Source organism: Apodemus sylvaticus, chromosome 10 (assembly GCF_947179515.1).
Source record: "Apodemus sylvaticus chromosome 10, mApoSyl1.1, whole genome shotgun sequence".
Taxonomy (NCBI): Eukaryota; Metazoa; Chordata; class Mammalia; order Rodentia; family Muridae; genus Apodemus; species Apodemus sylvaticus.
In genome coordinates this window covers 14,983,614-15,008,640 of record NC_067481.1, presented here as the reverse complement: position 1 = coordinate 15,008,640, position 25,027 = coordinate 14,983,614, and the positions used below count along the sequence as shown (strand labels likewise).

The 25,027-nt window shown below is 49.1% G+C and overlaps 1 protein-coding gene across 1 annotated transcript in view; it reads right to left on the bottom strand.

Annotated features, from left to right (window-relative positions):
• The window catches only part of Prkca (protein kinase C alpha), a 396,501-nt gene that overhangs the window by 31,197 nt on the left and 340,277 nt on the right, over positions 1-25,027 (bottom strand). The window contains exons 9-13 of the mRNA XM_052194107.1: positions 21,775-21,912; positions 19,597-19,770; positions 17,342-17,433; positions 15,106-15,168; positions 13,763-13,901 (exon numbers count right to left, since the gene is read on the bottom strand). Of these exons, the coding sequence (XP_052050067.1) occupies positions 13,763-13,901; positions 15,106-15,168; positions 17,342-17,433; positions 19,597-19,770; positions 21,775-21,912 (606 nt within the window). The remainder of the gene's footprint in view (positions 1-13,762; positions 13,902-15,105; positions 15,169-17,341; positions 17,434-19,596; positions 19,771-21,774; positions 21,913-25,027) is intronic.

Here is a 25,027-nt window from a genome sequence, read left to right as displayed (position 1 = left end):
GGAACATGGCAGTGTCCAGGCAGTTCTGGACTACTAGAGAGTTCTACATTGTGATCCGAAGGCAGCAAAAGGAGACTGTGCCCCACCCTGGACAGAGCTTGAGCATAGGAGACCTCAAAGCCAACCCCCACAGTGACACACCTCCTTCAACAAGGTCACACTTCCTAATAGTATTGTTCTCCATGGGCCAAGCATTCAAACACGTGAGTCTATGGGGGCCAACCCTATTCAAAGCACCACAGCCAGCCTGGGCTTGCACACCAGATGATCTCAGTTCCACGGTCCAGTGTGCAACCACACCACCAAACCTATCTCTTCACAGGAAAGCACAGTTTCGCTCAGGGATCTGCGGCTATCTAATGAGCATCTCTAATGAACCAAAACCCCCAGGGTGAGAGGGAATGTTACTAGGAGCCTTTCTCGAAGGCTAGTGGTCAGTCCACAGATCTGGGATGCTGCTGCCTAGAGGCATGCTGTCCAGTGGCCATGTGTAAACTAAGCTTATGAGACGAGGCCAGCCTAAACTGAGGTGTCTAGGTGTAAAATATAACATTTTGAGGATTTCACAAAAAAAAAAAGAAAGAAAGAAAGAAAGAAAACAGCTTATTTGCAGTTTTTTACAGTGGGCAAACTGGGTTAAGTGGGATTAGCAAAATCGATTTCATCTGTTTCTTTTGTGACTATTAAAAACAGGCCCACTGAATGCAGCTGTGATTTGAGTTTCATTTCACTGGGCCGCGAGGGTCTGGGCCCTCAGAGTCAACCAGTCCTTACAACGCACTTAGGTTCTCTGGCTCACACTGGCATCAGGGGTCCAGCTTTGAGCTGAAGACCAGCTTCAGAGGGCACAGAATAGATGAGAGTCTCTTGGGTTTGTCACCAATGGGGACAGATGCAGGTGCCCCTGGCACTTGTGGGCCAAAGGAGGCTTACAGCCAAGCTTGGGCTCCCTGATATGCCGAGGCCCAGGGCCAGGGGCTACCATGGCAATTTGGCTTCCCATAATGGGGCAGCTCACAAAAGGAGGCCGGCTTGGCGAGAAGGTCTGGAGTTGGCGGGTTTCCCTGCAGCACATGGGAGGCTGAACTCTGGCTTTGAAGACAGACCCCAGCCGGGGCCACTGTCAACTCCTTTTACAGCTATTTGTCAGTATGATCACTGTGATTATACGTATATGAGCCAATTGCTTGGGGGGACTGTCAGGATGTTACAAATGGCTGCCTGTCTTATAAAAGTGAGGTATGAATAAGCGTTCTTCCAAACCGGGCAAAGGACCAGGGCATGAAAGGCCTGGGAGGGGCGGGGTGCAGCTTCTCATTTCGAGTTAGGCCAGTGGCCCAGTGAGGCTCCCGGAAGACCGCTGGTTGAAGGCCACCCAGCCTTTACCCCCTCTGCCAAGGCGGCTGGCTTGAAGGCATCCCAGAGTGTTCGATGCTTTAGATGACCCCTGATGTCTGACGGCTCAGAGATGGGGGAGCTTGGCGACCCTGTGGGACACCACTGGCCATAACGAGGGCTGTGACCAGCATCACCACCACGGCCATCCGCCCATGCTGGGATCTTTACCTGCTCATTCATTTCCACCTCCTCAGCCCTGTTCCAAAAAGAGTAACAGAGGCAGAGGAGAGTGGTGTAGCCTGCTCAGGCTTGCGGTAAGAGGCAAGGCTGGACCTGATAGTCCTCCAGATGGCTATGATGGCTTCACTTCTGACCATTTTAATATACTGCTTCTTTTGACCTAGGGAGGCTTCCTAGACAGCTCCAGGGAAGCCTGCTTGGTAGAGGTTCATGCTGACGACAGGCCAAAGGTGTCAAAGGAGCCAAAGAGCCGTGGCGCCAGCTTGCCCTCCACACCTCTGCCTATGAACCCTATAACATCACACAGTATGGAGACAGTGGCTCTGCTGACTTGAACTGGACCCCATTTTTGCTTTCCTATAATGTGTACCAATTCCCCAGAGTACATTCTTAAGTAAATGAAAGGTCTGACCACCATGGGGGGGGGGGGGCTCCTTCTAAGATGCCCCTGGAAAATAATGGCCTCAAGAGTAAAATGTGTTCAAGTCCTTTTTATTCTCAAGGAAACCAAAGATAGCTCTCCCCTTTTTTTTCTAAAAGTAAAAATATTTTATTTGATGGAAGAGTTAGGGTTGTTTTGAGAAAATACCATAGATTTCAAAGGAAGGAGCATGGGACCTATGAGAGAAGCTTTGTACAGACCGTCAAAGCCTCTGCTGACCGGTCCGGGAAGCCCCAGCAGGGAAGAAGGCAGACAGGCCTGTCAGAGAGTTTTCTGGATGTTCTGTTTGGACCCTGAGTTCACTCACTTCTCTTACTTGCTCCTCTGGGGCCTGGACTGTAGGGCCACGCAGCTCCCAGAACCTTCGCTCTTTTACACTAAGACTGTTTGTCGGCCTCACTCAAACCCAGAGTCCTCTTCGTGAGGGCCGCACCCACCACAGAGGACCTGCCTCTGCTCCCAGCACCAGGATGTTACCCAGGGCTGGGTGGAGAACTGAGTGGAACAGAGAGCTAATGCAGTTCACACGCGCTCCCAACTCTAGTGTGTACAGTCAAAGGGACCTCGGGAGCTGGGACTTTAAGATTGGAAAGGGATTGGAGATGATATAAAAAGTGTCTTCAGGGTTCTGGAAAGGAACTTGAACCTGAACCACAGCAAAGTGCTTGCTTGAATTTCCAGGCTCATCTATCTGCGAGGTCGGGAAAGTCCTTGAGGTTCTGACTGTCCCCTTCTGTGGTGCCAGAGCAGAGGGAGAGACACAAGAGACATGAAACAGCGCAAGGGGCAGGGAGGGCTCTGGGTCCAACCGCTGGGGACTAGCTCGGCTGCTCAGGGGCTGAGTGCCTTTGGGCAACCTGCTTAGGAATGCAGCTGTGGTCCTGCAGTTCCCATGGGGCAGATTTGTTCCTTTGTTCGCACTGAGATGGGCCTATGGGAGGTGACTGCAGAACGCGACAGCGCCTGGCTTCAGAAATGAGAACCAGGTGTGTGGGAGAAAGGTATTCAGGGCAGTAGAGCCAGCCAGGCTCAAGGGAGGAGAGAGGAAATACTTGCACAGGAGAGGCAGTCCTCAACACACAGGCTCTGGAATGACCTTCAAATCACCCTTAACCCTTTCTATTCAACCCCTGGACAAACACTAGCTAATGACCTATCAGATACTACTGCTATGAAATCCGCCTTCAAGCAACTGGATGGGTTCTTGTTATGGAACCTTCCTGCTCTTTCTCCATCTGTCACCGGTTACAGCCGACAGGTCACATCTTGGGGGTGGGCATTCTGCTAGACTTCAGGGATAATGGCTCTAACTGGGGAGGTAAATGTGAAATGAATACTTGGAAATGTAATATCTATAATCACAGATATTAGAACATTACATAAGAAATATCTGTAATATTTGAAATCTCCAGAAGAAATGCATTGCGTGAGGACAACAAATATGACCAAACTCAGAAGTCCGAGGGATTACAGGGTCTAAATTACATATTTTTTATTAAGTCAAAAATGATGCGTCTGTCTACGACTTCTGTCTACGAGGAGAATAGGAAATGTCTGTTTATTTGGGTGTGAATCGTCTTCCCATACAAAGGGAGGGACACTTGTTTTGAAAGCATGAGGACCCGAGGTTTACCCACAGCCCGGGCACAGAAGCTGAGTACGACCTTGCACGTGCCCGTGACTCCAAGGCTGTGGAAAGCACGGACGGAAGGGCAGTCGAGCTCCAGGTTCAGTGAGGGATCCTGTCAAGGGCATAAACCCGAGAGCGATAGAGCGGCGTGCCAGATGTCCTCCTCTGGCCTCTGAGCGCATGCTCACGGGCAGGCACAATGCCAGTATGTTTGAGCTGGTTACACTGGGTAGTTTAGAAGCGAAGGACAGGCCACAGGCGTGAGTTTAGGGACGCTCCTTTTGAGTCAGGGCAAGCTCATTCAAGTCAAACTTGGTGCAGAAAATTGTATTTAGAGGAAGAAATGATGATGATTCCCCCCCCCCCCCAACACACACACTTTTTATTTATTTATTTTTTTTATAGATTTCACACCAAGTTCTTAAAAGAGCAGGACTATATAGCAAGGACTTAGGAACAGGAAGGAAGAAAAGAGCCTGAGGCTGAATCTAAGTCTGTCTTCAGCTCGGATATTACACAGGGCCCAGATCATGAGCCTGGGATCAAACGTGTCACCTTAATCTCTCTGCCTCTTTCCAGGGGGCTGCTACATGGATCAGGGCAGCATCTGCCTTTTGGGATTCATAGCCTGCAGGATTCACCTGCAGGCCCAGCATGGGACTCCCCTGTAAAGCCCAGAGAGTCATTTGAAATGTTAACTACACTTCAGAACAGAGTAACTACTTATGCAAAGGATGGAAAGGAGAGTTAGGGGTACTTTTTGTCTGTAAGAGCTTTCTAGTTTTGCCAGAGACCTCACATCCAAGTTCTCCTGAGATGTGTTTGGTAAGGGGGGGATGTGCACTGAGAAGGGCCGGCTGACTGCCCAGGTCCCTCCTGCCTTCTGTGAGCCTCGCTTGGGGAGGTCAGCACCCCCTCCAAGTCTCCTTTCCCCAGGTGAACCGGGGGAAGTGCAACTGGCCTCAGAAGACTGGTATAAGCTTAGGGATTAAATGACAGACCAGGTGTGAGGGGGAGATTCACACTCACAGGTATGAGCAGGAGGTGCACACACACCAGGTGTGAGGGGGAGGTTCACACTCACAGGTGTGAGTGGGAGGTTCACACTCACAGGTGTGAGCGGGTGGTTCACACTCACAGGTGTGAGTGGGAGGTGCCCACTGGGAAATGAATAACTGTTGGTTAGGCTCTTGAGATATCCACTTCCTCCCCACCCACACTTGGGCAATTTCACAGAGGAAGGGGTGGGATAGGGCTCAGAAATCCCTGGCCCATTTTCATGGGATTTAACTAAATCTCTAAAAGAACAGCCAATTAATTCAGGCCCCTGAGTACCAGGAGGAAACAGCCTCTGGGCATGGAGAATGAGTGTGCTTGTGTTGAGCAAGGATTATGGGGGTGTGATGGGTGTTCCAGGTATCTTCTGAGGAAAAGCTGGAATTCTCTTCTTAGGACAACAGGCGCTGCAGAGGAAAGCTGTCAAACCCTGGGTTCAAAGTCCAGGCCTATCTTACTGGGGCCTTGGGACAAATGAACTAAATCTTTGTACAAAAAAATCCTTATGTGCAAAACAGAATTGATGACGGTATCAAACGTCAAAGGGGGAGCCTGCCCTGGTCCAGGATGCAATGGGCATTTGCCAAGGGGCATCGAATCTACTGGGACCTGGTTCTTTCTGAAAGTCACTGGGAGAGAGGATGGGAGGAAGAGGCACACTGTCTTCCAGACCCTGATAGCATGGGTGGGACCAAAGGCTGCGGAGAATGAGGCAGGGTCCATGAGCTCTGAGGCTGGGGAATCAGGAGATGGTGGGCAGGCAATAAAATACATAAGATCATGTACCCTACATAAGTCACAGAGATGTTCCAGGGAGATTTACACAATTATGGAAGACGCGGAAGGAAAGCTGAGTTTGGGCTCTTTAAGTGTTTCTCTGAGGAAAGCACAGACTCATTCTCTCTCTAGGGCTGGAGTCTCTGGACCGTGACCCTGCAGACAGGGAAACGGGCTCCTAGAAAGAGTGAGTGCCGAGCTGGGTTTATCATTTTCTTTGTTTAATCAAGTGCTTATGGGCAGGCGCGGGGGACCTCCGTGCAGCCTGGGGGAGGCTTGCTGGGCCTGCAGCTGAGCTTTTACCTTTCTCGCTGCTAGCCAAGCGCCAATTTACTGCCTGACTGCTCGGCTGTGTAACTGCAAGAGCTACTTTTTTCATTGAGATTTTAAATTCTGTTTTTTTTTGTTTTTTTTTTAATTGTCTATACCTACTCACAGCCCTTCCCCCAGGCCCTGGCTTTGAAGTCTCTGGGATAGCTGGCTCCCTGGGGGGAGGGGGGAGCTGAGCTGATGTCCTGTCAGTTCCCGGATACTCACAGCTCATTGGCTTCTTTAGTGGGTAAGTAGAGGTGTGTGGCCTACTCTATACCAGCGTCCCCATATTGTGACAGCTGCGGATGACCATTTCCAGTAACTTGGCTCCAGACTTCCCGATTCTATTAGTTCCAAGGCTGTCGGCTCTCCAAGAGCCATGGCTGCACTCAGCGAAGCAGTGTGTAAGTGCAGTCTTCCCAAGCCACATCCAGGCCTGGCATCCATTTATGGGGCAGTGGAGCACTGAACAAAAGACCACAATGCTACCCCGTGACACAGAGCTACCCTGTGACACAGAGCTACCCTGTTACACAGAGCTACCCAGTGACACAGAGCTACCCTGTTACACAGTGCTACCCAGTGACACAGAGCTACCCTGTGACACAGTGCTACCCAGTGACACAGAGCTACCCAGTGACACAGAGCTACCCTGTGACACAGTGCTACCCAGTGACACAGAGCTACCCTGTGACACAGGTCATCCAAGTCTCTCAGAGGAGGTGAGGAATAGGTTCTGGTGGAGCCGGAGGTATGCAGCTTTACACAGGGTTTCCAGGACAGATGACCAAGATGGAAAGGAAAGGTTTGAAGGAGGTAAAAAAAAAAGGGGGGGGGGAGTATGTGGATGCCTGAGGTAAGATATCCGGGTGTTGGGAAAGAGAGCAGCAAACACCCGGAGGATGGGGTGACTGGCAAGGTGAGGAGCAGAAGCTTGTGTAGAGTGGGTCTAGACCCTGGCTAAAGGGGAGCGGGGAGCAGGGAGGGGGGCGGGGAGCGGGGAGCAGGGAGCAGGGAGGGAATGACAGAGTGGTTTAAACTGGTTCCTGGTTCTGTAATAATAGTATACTTGAGGCTGGATAACATAATGAAAAGGTGTATTTAGATCACAGTTCTTAAGGTTCAGAACATGGCACCAACATCTGCTCAGGCCTGTTGAGGGATTCTTTAGCCATGTCACATTGTGGATGAGGCCATGGCCAGGGTATATGCATGGAAAGGGAGTATCCATCCTGGCAAGACGTGTGTGTGTGTGTGTGTGTGTGTGTGTGCTTGAGTGTGTGCATGCGTGCATGCATGTGTGTGCACGTGTGTGTGTATGTGTGTGTGTGGCGCGCGTGAGTATTAGCAAGGCATCCTCTCATGGTATATGCATGTGAGTAGGTGGGAGTGTGGAGGTCAGAGGACAACTGTGGTGCCTTTCCTCAGGAGCAACACACCTTGCCTTTTGAGACAGTCTTTACAATGGGGAACCAACTAAACCCTGCAGAAACTACTACTTTGAGCTCCAAGGGCAGTACCCTCAATGACCTAGTTACATTGCATCAGGCTCTCCCTCTGGAAGGTCCCCCCACTTCCCACTACCATCACACAGGGAATTACTACAAGAGCCCTTGAAGGACACACTACATCTAAACCACACAGGGCTGACAAAGATCTTAGCGCCATTATAAAGGTATGGCTTTGTCAATTGGCCAGATTCTAGCTTCTCCACCACCCTGGGGTCTTGCTTGCTCACAATCTTCTTGTTCTTGAGAGGGAGGGGACCTATCCTCATGTCTCCCATTTCTGTTCCTTCATGAAGTACGGCTGTAGCTCCTTCATGGTCTCTGTGGCCCACACCCTGCCCCTCTGCCGTGTTCCTTCTCTCCGCCTCTTGAAGATTTCCCCGCAGAGGTCCCCACTTGGCTGCTGACTCCCTCGTTGCCATTGGCACACACCCTCTCAAGGGTCTCTGATCTCCCTGCTCTTATCCCTGGGGTCCCAGCCACCTTCAGGGTTGGCTCCCTTATCCTCCAAACTACAGTTATCTGTGTTGCCTCTGTGTATAGCCTTGGCTTTCCCATGCCTTCCTGACACATGGCTCTATATAAAGGAAATCCTGATCATTCCAGAAGAAAGGCCCCAGCTGATACCTACTGTCTGAATCTCACTGGGAAGGTGTCTTTTACCATATCTTAGGACTACTTAAAATAATTAGGCAAGCTTTGCATAAAAGTACAGCTCTCTGGCTATCGAGGCAGAAAGCACTGGGATGTCACGGCACAGGCCAAAGATGCAAAAGCCATGCCCTGGGGATAAGTCTCCTGCTCTGGGGACTCCTCTAATCCCAACCTTGACTAGACATTGCCACACTGCTCCCACATAGCAGGCTTCGGGGCAACCACACCTGGGAGTTTCCTGCCTAGTGATTTTAGCCATGTTGGAGGCACTGTCATTGCCAACAGGAATCTGTCATTTTGAAATCCTTATCTTTCCTGGGCTGTTGTCATCCCTTATGGTTTCTAGCAAGTCTCTAGTAGGTTCTTCTTCCTGGAAGGACATCCCCAGGATATGACAGAGGCATCTGATGAATATTCTGACTGATTGTTTCTGTGTGTTGGGTGATGGATTACATGTTGCTAGATTGCCGGTGGGTTCTAAGGGATCAGCTTAGTATCAGTGGCTGGCTTAGAAAGTCCCTAGGGGCTGATTGTTTCGGACCAAAGCTTAGTGCCTGATTTCAGGTCACATAGGTCCAGTTCCTAAGAGATGCCAAAGAAATATGGACTATAACTGAATGCTCATGTTAAAGCCTGTGTGTGTGTGTGTATAAGTGTGCATGTGTGTGCACCTGTGGAGGTAAGGCATTAGCACTGTCTTCCTCACTCTCTCTCCATTTTATAGAGACAGACTCTCTCACTAAACCTACCTAGAGCTCATCCTCTGGGATCCTCCCACCTCTGTCCCACGATCCCTAGAGCTATAGAAGTGTGCTTCTATGGTTGGCTTTTACAGAGGTGCCGGGGATCTGAACTTAGGTCTGAATGCTTGAGTGGCAAGCACTTTACCCTCTTAGCCACCTCTCAGGTCCTAAATGCTCATTTTAAATCACTTTACTCTATGACTCTAGACACAATTTTATATATGAATATTGTTTCTGATATGCAAAAAAGAAAATTTACTGCCTTTGGGGCCAGGAGATCTAAGATCCAAAGCTAGCCTTGCCTGTAACCAGGTGTGTGACTCTGTACAAGTCACAGGACCTCGATATGCTGATAGAGATGTGCTCAGGGGACTTGGGATAGAGCAGAGCCAACACATCATGGGAGCGGTTCTCTGTCCATTTAGCACATCCCCTGTGTTAGCCCGGCTTCAAGGATTTCCATGTGCAGCATGCTACAGACGGGTTTCCCTCCCACTGCCCCAGGAGGAGAGGGAAGGACACTGGCCAGCCACTTCATGGAAGGAAGATGAAGGCAACTGGTGGGGAAGGAGATAAAGCAGCAAGATTGACAGGAAAGAAGCCAATGGGAGAGGAAGATAGGAAAGCCCTCCTAGTGTGGGCGCCAAAGGATGATCCAGTATCTGTTAAGGAAGAGGACCAGAGCTCCCAACATCAACGAAGGTGGACGCTGTGAGGTGGCATACAGAGGGGGAGACTAGAGACCCATGAGATGATCTTGTGATCAGCACCTCTTGTGCTGGTACTTGGGCCTGCAGAGAGGTGCATGACTGGTGACTAGTCCTCTTAAGGACTCTTGTGGACTCAGAGAATTCCTGTTATGTCAGAGCAGGGGGAGCTCTCATGTCGGCTTCTAAATTATTTTCTGATTAGTACGCTGTGATGATTTGTATATGCTTGGCCCAGGGAGTGATGCTTCTCAGAGCAGGTGTGTCACTGTGGGCATGGACTTTAGTAACCTCATCCTAACTGCCTGGAAGCCAGTCTTCTCCTAGTGGCCTTCAGAAGAAGATGCAGAACTCTCAGCTCCTTCTGCACCAGGCCTGCTTGGATGCTGCCATGTTCCCATCTTGATAATAGACTGAACCTCTGAACTTGTAGGCCAGGCCCAAATAAATGTCCTTATAAGAGTTGCCTTGGTCATGGTATCTGTTCACAGCAGTGAAACCCTAACTAAGACTCTCACCCCTCTGTGGATTTGCATCTTCATGCTCAGGTCGTATCTGTGAGTGATAGTTTTCACTTTGACCCATCTTCAACCATTAGGGAGATGCCACAGTATAAATCGATTTCAAGGTTTTTGAATAAATAGCCATAAATATTTCAGCCTTTGCTTTGCCTATTAGGGAAAATGCCGTCTAAGGTAATTATGTTGCTCCTGCCTGACAGGAAGATTTACACAGATGATAGAATTAGCTTAACCCTTGAGCAAATTCTGAAACCTTGAACCTATTTGTTTTTCCCCTAAACTGTAAATGTTGTTGGGGCTGTGTGTGTCAGGAGTGGAGATGCCCAGGAGAGACCGGGAGAGGGAACCTGATGGTGGCATCCACTGGTTTTCCCAGGCAGCGTTGCCTAAGTATTCAGTGAGAGCCAACTGGACAGCGACAGAAAGCTGGGCACTGCTTGTGGCTGCAGGGATGTCACCTCCCTGAACTGTCAGCACTGGAGGGAGGTCTCACACTTGGTACAGCGAGTTTCTAAGAATGCGAGCCTGTGCTCGGGCATGGCGGCCCACGCCTGTAATCACAGCGTGGGACAGCAGGAGGTGGGGAAGGAAGGAGGCAGCTGATTCTCTATTCCTGCTTAGTTGTTGCGATAAAACACCCTGAGAAAAAACAGCTTAGGGGAGACTTTATTTTAGCACAGTTCCAGGTTCCAGTCTGTCACTGCGGGGAAGTCAAGGCAGCAGGAACTTGAGACAGAGAGCCACACCCACAGTCAACAGCAGAGAACAGATACACTTGTACCTAATAGTTGGCTACTTAGCTTGCTTTCTTCACTCTCATACAGCCCAGGATCTAAACTCAGGGGACAGTGCCACCCACTGTGGATTGGGTCTTCCCACATCAAGATAATCCTTCCGTGGACACGCCCAGGGTACAACCTGATGTAGACAGCGTCTCACTGAGAATCTCTTCCTAGGGGATTCTAGAGTATGTCAAGTTAACAGAAATAAGCACGTTGGACTGTGCAGCAGGAACCTGTCCCTGGGAAACAGATAAGAGTCTACACACAAGAGCTGCTCAGGTTTGAGTGGTGAGGCGGTCTGGAGATGGTTGGAATGTGGTGTTGATCCCTAATTCTAGCATTCTGTAGCAATTTGGCTTTAGACATGTTTCTGAGGCCTGAAGGAGGACCTGATGCTAACTGCTCTCAAGGGATTTGCCTTGAGGACTAAGGTGTGTGTGTGCGTGTGTGCATTCATGCATGCATGCTCATGTATGTGCATTTGTGTGTGTGTGTGTGTGTGTGTATCAGAGGTGCCTAGTGCACAGAAGGCAACACACACTGGTTGTTATCTTTATTGCTACTTATCAGAGAACTGAAAAATGGAGTCTTCAGAAACCAGGGTGCTCACAGCATGGGCACATTATTTCCTGTGCATGAAGAGTTCCCTAAATTCCCAGAGTGTGCCTAGAACATGCTTAAGTGTGTTTGGCCACAGAGGGTCTCATCCAAATGAGTCCAGCTGAATGTCTTCCTCTCTAAAGGATGTCTATGTTCTACTTCTCAGAACCTGTGGATATAATCTTGCATAGTGAGGACTTTTCAGATGCAACCTGAGGTCTAGAGACCCATGTGGAGATGAATCTAGAGTATTCGGGAGTAATCACAAGAGCTGCTGTGGGAAGGGGAGGGCTGGACTTGGAAAGGCCACAGTGATCAGTAGAGGCTGCTGCTGCCTGGGAGGTAGAGGAAACAGTACGAGCCAAGGCACACAGCTCGTAGATGTGGGAAGCGTTGGAGAAATGGTCTACCCTAGCATGGATACTGGTGACTATACAAACCATAGAAACAATCATGCTCTTTTAGCCCCATCAACTGCATCTTCCTAACACCACATACCAGAGTCCTCAACACTGATGATACTAAGAAGCCATGACCATGACTACATCACTCGACATTCATAGGCAGATTCTATATACAAGTAAATCCCCCTAGCTCTAGAAAGAATGAAATTGATCTTCTGGCCATTAGAACTTTGCATTACATTTTTATATGTGTGCATGTGTGATGCTGAGTTGAACCCAGGGCTTGAGCCTGCTAGGCAGGCATTCCGACATTCTAACACCTCAAACCCCTTAAATTAACATTTAGTCTAGTAAGTTCATGGCTATTAATTACAATAACAATAGAGCATTCCTATAGTGAACAGAAATAAAAGTCGCTCTAATGGACAAAGCTTAATTATATAGATAATTCCATCTGTGGGCGAGTGCCAACTCTGGTTAGAGCAGACTGGAGTGTTGCAGGCATGGGTTTGATCAGCAGAAGCCTAGTCTTCATGGAGAGGAAGTTCAAAGCCACCTTCATCCCTAGACACGCTGCTGCCTCCCATTGTCATGAGGCATCCTGGAATCTGGTAGGATCTTACTCAGAGCCTTCTTCATACCTGTCAGCCGTAGGAGGCTTCAGAAGGCTCACTGCAGCCAAAGGCTCTAATTTTCACTTTATTGTACTTTATCCTTCACATTTAAAAATGTGATTGTATAAGCTCACAGTATGGCTGGGGGCAGTAATGACTACTGTCCCCCTACCCCAAGAGATCCTAGTCTGTTAAATACCAGGACAACGATGCCCTCGGCCATGTCACTCAAAGTCTGAATTTCTGCAGCCAGCTAGATGCAGTAAGTGGGAGGTTCTTGCTGCCAAGATTGATGAGCAGAATTCTATCCTTGAAAACTGGATGGTGGAAGAAGAGACCTGTTTTCCTCCTCTCTGACTTCTATATGGGTGGTGTGATGTATATGCATGCGCGTGCGCACACACACATGTGCACACACAATAAATATAACTTAAAAATCGAATTTATAATTAAAGTCTATTTGCAGGCTAAATCACAAACAAGGGCTCAGTTTCCCTAGAGAATAACGACTCCCACCAGGGCAGCAAATGGAGATGTGAGGGTCTGCTGGGCGCTTTCTCAGGGCCCTTCTTACGATCACTGACTTGAGGAAAGCAGGGGTGTGGTGGTGGGGTGGCGGGAGGTGGCACAGAGGTTAAGAAATTGACCTGAGTCCCTTCAGCCTGTAGATAACAGCATGCTTCAAGCTCACACAGGTCTGACTTCTGAACTTGCCCTTCTTAACTCTCCTTGTACCTGAGGTAAACTCATGGCCAGTAGGTTAAACAGATGTGAGATGCCAACAGTGGCTCTGTGGAGAGCTGAGGCTAGCCCACTGTCCACTGTGAGCCCTCATTCCCTCCACACTGAAGCAAGGATGGGGAAAGACTCCATCTTCCATGGGCTGAGTGTGGACAGAACATGTCTACACAATGGCCCAGAGCTGTAACCAACTCTTAACATATAGGAAGTTTTGGCTATTGTATATACCTAACCTTAAGTTTTCCCTATTGTATATACAAACCATGAAACTGACTATGCCTTTGGCCACCCACATCAACTGTGTCTTCCTACCTTGGAGTTAGGCACCATGTGACAAGAGCCCTCGTCACTCAGAATGCTTAGGAAGCCATGATGGTGACTACCTTCTCACTCAACATTTACAGGCAAATTGTATACACAAGCAAATCCCCCAACTCGAGTGTCTCTGAAATTATGACCAGAGGCTTTTAAGAGAGACAGTTTACCTCGAGGCTGCCTCACAAATACACAGAACAAAACCAGAAGGTCGGGGAAATAGAAATGTAGCCTCGCTGTGTGCTGATGAGCACGTCGGTTTCCTTTTCCTATCTCTTGTCTACTTTGCTTGACACAGTGGTCACGACCCACACATCACCTCGTGTGCTGTGCAGGGTAGTTGTCTGTAGGTGGGCAGCAGTGACTGGGGACTCTTACCTCTGGGGCAATGTAATCTGGAGTCCCACAGAAGGTCCTGGTCGTGACTCCATCCATCATGTGTTCCTTGCACATCCCAAAGTCAGCGATTTTGATATGCCCTTCTGAGTCTAGCATAACGTTGTCCAGCTTCAGATCCCTGCAAGGAGCAGGTGAGCATCAGAGGCCACCCCATGACACGACACAATGACTTATAAGGACGTTTCCCTAGCTCATCTGTACTGACTGGCTTTATGTCAACTTGACACAAGCTGGAGTTATCACAGAGAAAGGAGCTTCAGATGAGGAAATGCCTCCAGGAGATCCAGCTGTGCGGTATTTTCTCAATTCGTGATCAAGGCGAAGAGGGCCCCTTGTGGGTGGTGCCATCTCTGAACTGGTAGTCTTGGGTTCTATAAGAAAGCAAGCTGAGCAAGCCAGGGGAAGCAAGCCAGTAAGGAACATCCCCATGGCCTCTGCATCAGCTCCTGCTTCCTGACCTGCTTGAGTTCCAGTCCTGACCTCCTTTAGATGAATAGCTGTGTGGAAATGTAAGCTAAATAAACCCTTTTCTCCCTAACTCGCTTCTTGGTCATGAGGCTTGTGCAGGAATAGAAACCCTGACTAAGACAATCATCCCAGTGACACTCACATGCTAAGTCCTGGAGACCAGGGGCCAAAGAAGTACCATGCCTTTCTTTCTCCAGAGCCTGATGGAGAGCCTGGGATATAGTAGACATATAAATGCCAAATGAATGATAAATGATTGAATTACTGATTCCCAATCAGGTCTGTGGCTACACATTCAGGGAGATGCCAGGCATTGGATTTATTAACATCTTACACAGAAGTGGGAACACAGACAAACAGCTAGGTATCCCAAATGACAGGTTTAGAATTACCTTCCATGCCTCTAGGATAGCTACCTGAACCAATGTCTTCTTAATTATTCAAGATATTTTTTTCTTTTTTGGTAGTAGACTTTCACAGCCACCTCAATGTGCTTAATTCCGTAATCCCCGTTTCCCGCCCTCCCAGCTCCTTCGCCTGCTGTGAACCTAGACCAGCTATCTATTTTCTGAGGCTCTCTGACCTCCATTCAGATAAAAGGCAGAGGAGGCACTGTCAGCAGAGTGGGAAGCTGGACCGCAGGAAGGAGACAATGTAACACCTCTGAGCTTAGAAGCGAAACAGTGGCTCTGGTTTGCCCTGTGGCTGCAGAAGCAGGTGAGTCTCAGCAGGACAGTGTTCCCAAGAGGCTATGGACTCCACACCTGAAGTCCCCATCACAGGATCTGTCCCCTGCCCACGGGGCTCCCCAAGCCTCCCCACTGTTCTGCTGCAGGGAGAGCTTCCAGACACACCTGTAAATGATTCCTCTTTTATGAAGAAAGAACAGTCCGATGGAGATCTCGGCTGCGTAGAATCTGCAAAAGAAAGTGTGCTTCAGACTTTTGGGGCTTTCTGGATACTTCTTCCACTCAGGTTGGGGCATTGGAGAGATGTGTGTGTGTGTGTGTGTGTGTGTGTGTGTGTGTGTGTGTGTGAGAGAGAGAGAGAGAGAGAGAGAGAGAGAGAGAGAGATCCTAACACTCTGACACCACCCTACATGATGTGCTTTTCACAGCTGGATCTGCACCTGCCTCTTCATTTCTCCAGTTATAAAAGCTTATTTTTCATTTCTGGGGTAAGTGGGGAGCTCATTTATTCCCTACAAAATAATTTCTAATATAAAGATGTAAGGGATGAATACTGGTGAGACTCTCCTATGTCAGGAGAATAGTTGAGCGGAAGAGTTTCAATCCCCCCCCCCCACACACACACACATGGACGGATGGATGGACGGACGGACGGACGGACGGACGGACGAGGCAGAGTTTGCTGTTTGGGAGTGTAACCACCCCCAGAAGAGGAGGCCTCCCTCGGGCAAGGTGTGCGCTCCAGCTGCTTTATTCACTCTCTGAAGTGCCGGACAGAATAAATGGGACCCGCATCATGATTCATGCCTGAGTTTGCCCTTTTAAATAATTCATAATAAAAACAGTCATTACCACCACTACAAAATCATTAATAGGTTAATATCTGGAACTCAGATTAAATGCAGAATGATGTTTTAAAATTTGCATAGCACTGGGGAGCCTTTGAAGTCCAAGGAGCCACAAGTCCACGCCTGGGTGAATACACCCTGGAGGCTTAAAATAAGCACAGTGGCTGCAGAGCGGAGGGGGGGGGGGGGCTGGAGACCACGTTCTTAGTGGGGCTGGCAGGGAGCCAGGGGCGGGCTGGGGAGGGAGAAGAGATAGGATCGCGGGTGGTTTTCACGTGATTTTCCATGTTTCCCTTTTTTTTTTTTTTTTTTTTTTTTTTTTTTTTTTTTTTTTTAGCTTTTCTGCAGTACAGAAATGGAAGGGCTTCAGTCGAGTCACCACCCAGTCCCTTAATGACATACGATGGCCATTCTGCTACCTTTATTTTTTTCTGGCTTTGGGTTAGTAAGCTTTATTTTACATTCTGCTCATCTCAGTAAGGGCAAGTTGTTTCCAAACAAACAAACAAAAAATACAACCCAAAAAAATCTCAAACATTTGCTTCTTAGTCGCACTAAAAGCAGAAAAATCCCCGCTTTGTATTTTTAAAGCTTTTGACTAAAGGGCCCCTATCTGCGTCCAGTTAATCTTTCTGGCGCAGATTATCCTACAGGATCCAGGTTCCTGTGATTTAGGTTTCAGATCATGCGTGGGCCCCGGTCCCGGTCCCATTTGCAGACTTGACAAATGGGCGCTGGCCCACCATGCCTCGCGGCTAGGTCTGGACACAGCTCTCCGCTCAGTTAGCTTCTGTTTAAGCTGCAGACTTCCTGGATCCCAGGAAAGAGCTGCTGTGGTTTCTAGGGGTTCCATTGCACCAGACCCATCTGTATTTTTCTTCCTGCCCCAGTCAGAGGGCTCTGTCAGAACTTCCGGTGGGACTAGGCCCTTCTTGTTGGCTTTGCACTTGGCTGTCTAGCCCCTCCCCCACCTCAAGTCACTGAGCTGCAGGCCACTCCCCTGGACTTGGCTCCCCATCTCTTCACATCTGTTCCTTGGAAGGCAGCTCTCACCACTGGGTTGGGCATCCCCCAGTTTTGTGCTGCACCCACGCTCCAGTTCTGGGGTGTTAGTGGTACCCCGTGTAAACCTGTCCGGTTTTAGCAATGTGTCCGAATTGTTGGATGGCTTTTTCTAACGCCACGTGAGAGCATGGGCTCCCCAAGGGCTGGGCCTCACATTTCTTGTACACTCTGCAGGACACACAGTGAGTGAGGACCTACGATCGTACCCTCCAGACAGTGACCGGGTAAGGGTTCCTTCCATCCGTGCCAGTGTTAGTAGGGGACGGGGAGGCGGGCACCCGTATGCCCAGTGTGCTGAGAAGAATCTACTGGTCCTTAGAAATATCTATTATACACAAGTCCTGTTAGCTCATCTGCTAGCTGGGAAGTTTCAGATCTGAGATCCAAGTGAACAGAGTCGCTCTTGGACATGTAATCCAGAAAGAGTTCTCAGTCGGGAGTATCAGGCTGTTTGAATTTCAGGACTCAAAAAAAAAAAAAATACTCACACTGCTTGCGGCTCCTTGAATTTTCCAACTTGCTGGATGTGGTACATGAGATCGCCGCCGTTGACGTACTCCATGACGAAGTACAGCCGGTCCTGCAGGGCAAGGTTCACAGGTGAGTCGGGGCCTCCCCAGCAGGTTATCAGTTTTGCTTTCTTATTAGCAAACACAGGGCAGCCCTGACAGATCTGCTCTCCGCGATCTTTTTCCCGGGGTGGGGGAGGCTATTCTGGATTCATAAATCTGCAGGTGACAGCTGATAACGGCGGCAGCCTGCCGGTAGTTATGCACCTCATACAGTAAAGGCCTCGGCCATTCTCTCCCTTCCCCCACACAGACTTCCAAGTCCCCATATGGGTAGTTCATCTCTAAATCAGCGGTGGTGTGAAGACCCTATGCAGGCCCGCCGGTTCCTCTCAAGCCCTGTTATCGATGGTGCACATGCGAAAACGATGGCTTGTGACGACCAGGGACTATGCTGGGCTAATGCATAAGGTGCTTACCTGGATGCTTCTGAAAATATATCTCTTGGGGTTGTATTGAACTCATAAATTACACACATGTAATGATACTTTAGTGGGTGGAGGAGGGGTGCACCGCAAAGGGAAATTTTAATCAATTTTGCCTTTTCCAAAACATTTTCTGTCACTGGTATGTAAAAGCTGGCCCCACCGAGGGCATACATCATTGAACCAAACAAGTCTGCATAGTTATGAGGCCATTATGCTGGGACAGATGGGAGAGGCCCAGCAGTTTAACGGGGTGGGGGTGGGGTCCGGGATAACTACCAGCACAGCAGAGCGTGGTAAGTGCTGATCTCTGCTGAGTCTAAAAAGCAGCCCCCATCACTGGGGTTATTAAGCATTAAAGTGCGGCTCCGGCAGGGAGAGATGATGGAACTGGTGTTGGCAGCCCGGAAGTGGCTGTGGGAACTCCCTGCTCTGGCTTCAATGTCTGTTTCTTTGCAGTTTTCCAGAGCTGCACCAGTGTCCTTAGGGTCACAGGACAGGGCTGGGATTGGGTCCCCCTCCTACCTTCCTACTAGTTCTCTCTGGTGAGCCAAGAGGGCTGGAGCCAACTGCGTGACCAGTGCAAGGCTGACACCCAGTGGCCGCTGCCAGCATTGCAGGATCGGCACACGAAATCCCTCATTTTGAGACTGAGCTTCCAGAGGCAAAATATTTAGGGTGTTTCCCAAGATTTTAAAAGGAGAGGCCTAAGCATGGATCAGGTTCCGACAGCAGGGAGGTTTTAAAGGAGACAGTGACTGTAACACAGGCTGTCGGGGGAGTGAGACCTGACAGCCGCCGCTTTGGAAAGTGGGGCTTGGAGGAGGGGAACCCCTCAGCAGCTCATCTTAGCATGCTCATTTGGCGGAGACCAGGTAGCCCCACAGCTGGTATCTTGGTAATTTGAGCATTTCTTTTTAATTTTACTCTGTGCCTAGGGTCAGCAGACCTTTTTCCTGTATGGGGCCAGATAATAGGTGCAGGGTTCACGTGTTTCTCACAGTTCCTCCGCTTGGCTTCACAGTGGGAAAGCAGCTTCAGGTGACAGGAAAGTGGATGGATGTAGCTTTGTCCTTAGAAAGTGACTTCCGAATGTTAAAATTTGAATTTCATATGAGGGGGAAATATTATAATTTGGGTTTATTTCCTGTGACCTTCCTCATAGCTGCAGGACAGGTCACAGCTGGCACCTCCTGCTGTGTCATTATACAGAGACCAAGCTCCTCAGGAAACAGAGTGTCCTGGCATTCCAATGCTGTGCATGGCAGCGGGATCAGGGGGCTTTAAAAGGCAGGGCTGGCTAGATATGGAGGTGCACACCTTTAATCACAGCATGTGGGTGGCAGAGACAGATAGATCTCTGAATTCAAGGCCACCCTGGTTTGCTAAAAGAGAAGGCAGGGCTGTGAATCTACAACTGCTTTGTTTAAGTCTTAGCACAAGGCCTTCATGAAGATGTCTCACATACAACCACTTGTAGGACCTAATGGGCACCCAGATCCTCCCACTTGCCGGCCCCTTATTTAGAGTGGTTTGGCATTTGTATTTAATCCATGCACATGTGCCCACAGACACGATTCATGTCTAGATTATTTATTTCTATCATAATGTAATTGCTTCTGTAATAAAGGATGAACAGAGTTAGTTTGTCCCCAAAGGACACGGGATTAAGGTACTGAAGGTCTTGAGACCACGATCTAGCTAGCTCAGGCAAGAGGGGGCGTGTGAGAAAGGAACCGCAGGCCTCACCACTGTCTGGAAGCAGGAGTGCAGCTGCGTGAGGAACGGCGGCTTGTCCAGCAGGGCCAGAACCCGCTTCTCCACCATGGTGCACTCCACGTCGTCGTCCTGGATTACCACGTCCTTCTTCAGGATCTTGATGGCGTACAGTTCCTCTGTCCCCTTCCTGTCAGCAAGCATCACCTGGGGGCAGAAGGAGAGAAGGCTCAACACTGGTGGGCAGACGTCTGGTACGGGGAGCAGGGGCTGAAGTAATGATGAACAGTGTCAGGAGACAGTTCTGCTGGAGTTGGTGCAAGTCTGTGAGCGACTCATGAAAAATGATTAACACATTTTGGTGTGGTTTCATCATGGGTGGCATCCCCTTGCTCCCCAGTGTGACAAGAGTTGGGGAGTGGGAGGTCCTGTAGGAGCTGAGGTCTGTTCTAGCTTCATGTCTATGCTTTGATAAAATATGCTGACAAAGAAATAGCTTGAGGGATAAAGGATTCGTTTCAGCTGACAATTCCAGGTTATAATCCGTCAGTGTAGAGAAGTCAAGGTGGGAACATCAAGTATCTAGTCAGATCCACAGTCGAGCAGAGAGATGTGGATCTACACATCCTTGGGCTCAGCTCACTGAAGCAGTTCGAGATGGCTTGCCTAGGGAACGGTGCTTTGGGCTGGGTCTCCCCATATTGACTAACTTAATTAAGACAATCCCCATGCGCATGCCCACAGTCTAAACCGAGGTGGACAGTCCCTCATCAAAACTCTATTTCCAAGGGATTCTGCTTAGGTTATGTTAAATCGACAAGTAAAGCTAACCACCACAGGTCTTTAGGCTATTAAGGGTGTGTAATGCCCTCACTGGGAACCGGGAGATAAAGGTCACATTGTTTGCTGTTTTTTTTTTTTTTTTTTTTCCTGCCTGATAAAATGATGCTTGTTCCAGTGCACACTCCTGCCAGAGGCCGCCATGAGCTGAAACGGACTCTAGCAACCCTTTTTCTCTTTATACATAGACCACCTCGGATAACTCGTTATAGTCACGGAAAGCTGGCTCACATAAACAGTTCATATGGATTTTTAAGTATTATAAAATGCCACAAGTTAAAGCTTTTTCAGTGTTCATATTCCTTTTTGAAATATCCAGGTTTGTAGTCAGTGTAAAAAAAAAGTTGCTATTTTGTCTGTTAATGGGAATGTTTAATATTCCTTAATGGGACTAGTTTGGAATGATCTACTTTTGTGTTTTCTGGAAGCATTCTGAGAGTAAGGTAGGAGTGACCTTTGCAACCTTGAAGGACAAGGACAGGAACAAAGAAAAAGGCAGGGTAAAAATTAGCTCATGGATCTGTCACGAGGTTTGGAGCCACAGAGGCCAGAGAGCGAGGCACCTGCAGAAGTCCACACGGCCTGTCGCAGGGTCTCACTGCGACCATCCGGGCTTTGGGCAAGTTCCTGTTCTCCTTTCAGTTGTAGAAATTACCATTCGACTAGCACTGTGGAGCATACCCCGTGGTCTGAACGTTTGGAAATGGGGACACCACAAACTAATTGTGTGTTGCTTTCTCTCTGTGTGTGTGTGTGTGAGAACATGTGCGTGTTCATCTTTTTTTTCTTCATTTCTCTCTCCTCCTCCTCCTCCTCCTCCTCCTCCTCCTCCTCCTCCTCCTTCTTTTTGTGGTAGAGTCTTGATGCACTTGAACTGGTCAGATGAGCTAGGCTGGCTGGCCAGCGAGCCTCGGGATCCACTTGTCCCTAGTGCTGGGACTATAAATGCTCACCACGATGCCTCACAGCTTCAGAGCTGCTTGCAAGCACTTTACTGACTGAGCTATCTCCCTAATCTCAGCACCATTGGTTTCAAATTTTTAAAGATTTATTTTACTTCTGATTTTGCTTGTATGTGTGCATGTGTGTGGCGGAGCACATGCATGGGAGCACGGGTGCCCATGGAGACCGGAGGTATTGGATCTCCCAGAGCTAGAATCACAGGTGGTTGGTTATGAGTTGCCCGAAGGGTGCTGGGGATTGAACCCAGGTTCTCTGGAAAGAGATCGAACACTCTTAACTGCTGAGTCATGTCTCCAACGAAGCGTGAGGCATGTGAGGTACGCGCCTGTGAGATTGACTACAGGGGTGCCTTGGTCCACACTGAGCAGTACTGATCCAGAGTTTTATGCAAAATCCCTCCCTTCTTACCTTTCCAAAACTCCCCTTCCCCAGAACCATGAGGAAGTTGAAGTCTGTGAGTTTCACTCGGTCCAGGTTGTTAGATGGTTGTTTCCTGTCTTCTGAAGGGCTGATGACTTTGTTACCAGCGGGGCCCAGCTTGGCTTTCTGAAACAACAACAGACATAGGAAACTATTGGTCATTTCCCCAAGGAAAGAGCGACAGGAGCCTGCCCAGTGCTAACAAGCTGGGTGTCCGCTATGAGGAGAGGGCGATGGGCTGAGAAAAGGAATCCGAGGGCAGGGAGTGACTGCGGCCGGTGGTTCTATGCATCCCACGGGGAAGGTCTACAAAGTAAATGCACTCTTCTTCTCTTTACCTAGTTAACAGCTCTAGACAATCAATCAAGAGTCTGTTTCAAGAGTCTGCTGATCGAGGGTGAATTCTAACTCTGGGATGGATAGTTAACTTCTTGAGGGTAAATGGTGTATTGAGATTGCTAACATGAAAAGGAAATGAAACCATGCGTGGGTGTTTTTCTTATTTGTAAAATTTGTAACTTAAAACTAATCCATAGGAAGGAGATTTGTATCCAGGCAAAACGACAGCAGAATGTTCTCCGGGGAGGAACTGCCTAATTGGTGAGCTTTGAAGATGATTTTTTGCTACTTCCAAATGAGGAGTGAGAAGAGGGCATGTTTGGCTAAGTCAAGATGGAATGGATGGAAGGAAGGAGATGAAGATGCCCCTGGCATCCGGTTTCAGCCTGGAGGACACCTGGTCAGTGATGTCATGGTACCAAAAGGAGTTCTTGCATGCTGGGGTCACACCATGTGGGAAGCCAGGAGAGAGCCGCTGGGCTGGGACTGTCACTGAGAGCAAGAGGGATTGCAGAAAGGAAAGGCAAATGAGACCTGTGGGAACTGATGCCTCAGAAGTCAGCCAAAGAGACCCCAGGGAAAGCAGAGCTGTCTAGAGCAGTGTAGAATCACAGCTGCTGCCAGACTTAGTGCTTGGCAATGACAGAGGCGGTGTCCTGTGATTGGTGGATCTTCCACAGCCTCAGCCCCAATTTCGAGGGCAAGGGTAATTGCTTAGATGCATTCTGTATGTTAGGGGTACCTAAAGTGTGCTCAGCACAGCAGACCTAAGTCTGGATTTGAGTTTAGCAAGTGCTAGGCTCTTACTCAGCTCAATGCTTCTATGGGTAGATGTCTCTATCACTGTTCTATTGCTGTGGAGAGATGCCATGCCCAGGCCAACTCTTACACAAGAGAGCATTTAATTGTGGGGATTGCTTACAGTTTCATAGAGTTAGTCCATTATCACTGTGGCAGGAGCATTGTGGAAATATGTTGGTAATCATGGCACTAGTGCAGTAGCTCAAGTCATATTCTTATCCTCAGAGGGGGAGGGGAGAGGGGGGAGGGGAGAGGAGGAAGAAGGGGGATGGGGAGAGGGAGGGGGAAAGGGAAGGGGGAGAAGAGGGGAAGAGGGAGGGGGAAAGGGAGGGGAGAGGGGGGAGAGGGAGAGAGGCTGACTCTGACTGGGCCTGGAATGGGCTTTTGAAATCCCAAAGAGATACACTTCCTCCAACAAGGCTGCACCTCCTAATCCTTCTCAAATAGTTCCACTTCCCAGTGGAACTACACATTCAAATCCATGAGTCTAAAGAGGTCATTCTTAATCCAACCACCACAGTAGGTCAATAGGAAGATGGTAGAAGTAGGTCAATAGGAAGATGGCAGAGGCGGTAAGGAGGCATGGGGGTGGGGGTTGGAGCTCCCTTTCCATAGATGCCTTGGTAAGGCTGGGTCCTAGCTCCAGGGGAATATGTGTGTTTGCAGGTTTGTTTCTTCATTAGCGAGGTTTCCCACATCGGTGAAGACAATCTTTCATGGTGCTAGGGTCAGAATGCAAGCATGATCAGAGGAGGCTCATACTGCTCAGGAAAAGTGTCCCCAAGAGTACAACTCCATCTGAGATGGCTCATTCTGTAATTTGGGGTGAGGGTGCTCAGCTCACAGAGGATCCAGATCAAGACAAGGTACCCAAGATGGACAGCCGACTGCCCGGGGGCCCAGCAGCCCATGGGGTGGAGAGAGATCACCCCTGCCCAAGCCCGCCTCAGGTATAAATGGCCCAGGAGTCTTTATTCATGTGTTATCAGCCAGAGTGGCACTGCCCACCAGCTGGTTTTCCAACAGAGCATTTCAGAGCCATTTCCATACTGCCATCTGCAGGACTTGCTGTGTAAGGACACCACACCACCTCCAGATATTGAGTTTCCTAAAGCAACAGGAAAATCTGTAAGTAATTCCACTCTGCTGGTCTTGGTCTACCTTTGGGCAAGCCCCACTCATAGGAGGGATTCAAAATATTATGGAGTTCAAGAAGATAGCCAGGGATACTTGTCTGCTATGTCAGGTGTGTGTGTGTGTGTGTGTGTGTGCGCGCACGCGCGTGGGGACAGCCCTAGAGGCCTTTTAGGAGGGACCCTGGCCAGGAACCAGATGCTGTGAACAGCTGGCTTTCTCTTCTTCCTGGGGTCACATTCTGGAAGGTACTCCTATCCCATAATAAGTCCTGCTTCTGAGCCCGCCATGTCTTCCTCTCATGTTTGAATGGGTTGCTTGGCAACTAACTTCACAGCAGGACTGAGAGACTTGCCCTCCCTCCCTCCCATTTGTTGACTCTGGCTGTCATGAGTGTAGCACAGACTCACCAAGAGGGCAAGTCAAATCAATGTGAGTGTTTAGGGATAAAGCTTGAGCAGACCCGACTACCTAACTGCAGGGATTTCAGAAACCCAAGGCCACCCGCTAGCATCCTTTAGTATAGCAATGTAAATAAGGACCAACATGGGCAGATGCCCCACTGGGGCAAGAGCAAACAGAATTCAGATAACAGAGGGTGACAGCAGGCAGTGATGGGAAGATAGGTCCTCAGAAGGCCCCTCCATTCTCTCTTGAGTTGAGATAATATCAGGCCTCACTCACCACAGGGCAGGCGGATACTGGCTTGTATTTCTGGACCTTCAGAACCATAAGATAAAGACAACCCTCTTTAACTTATCTATTGGCTAGCTTTGGGTATTTTGCTGCAGTACCAGAAAATGGGCTATGATTCCCTGTAGCCCGTGCCTGTGTTTGTGCTCTGTCTGGAGGCTGCGCATTTCCCATGGGCCTCGTGTCCTCTCAGGGGAGGGGAGGGGGCTTTCTGCAGCATAGGCTAAGATGGGTTAAGGAAAATACCTTATTGAAAAACATATAGTCTGGGGTT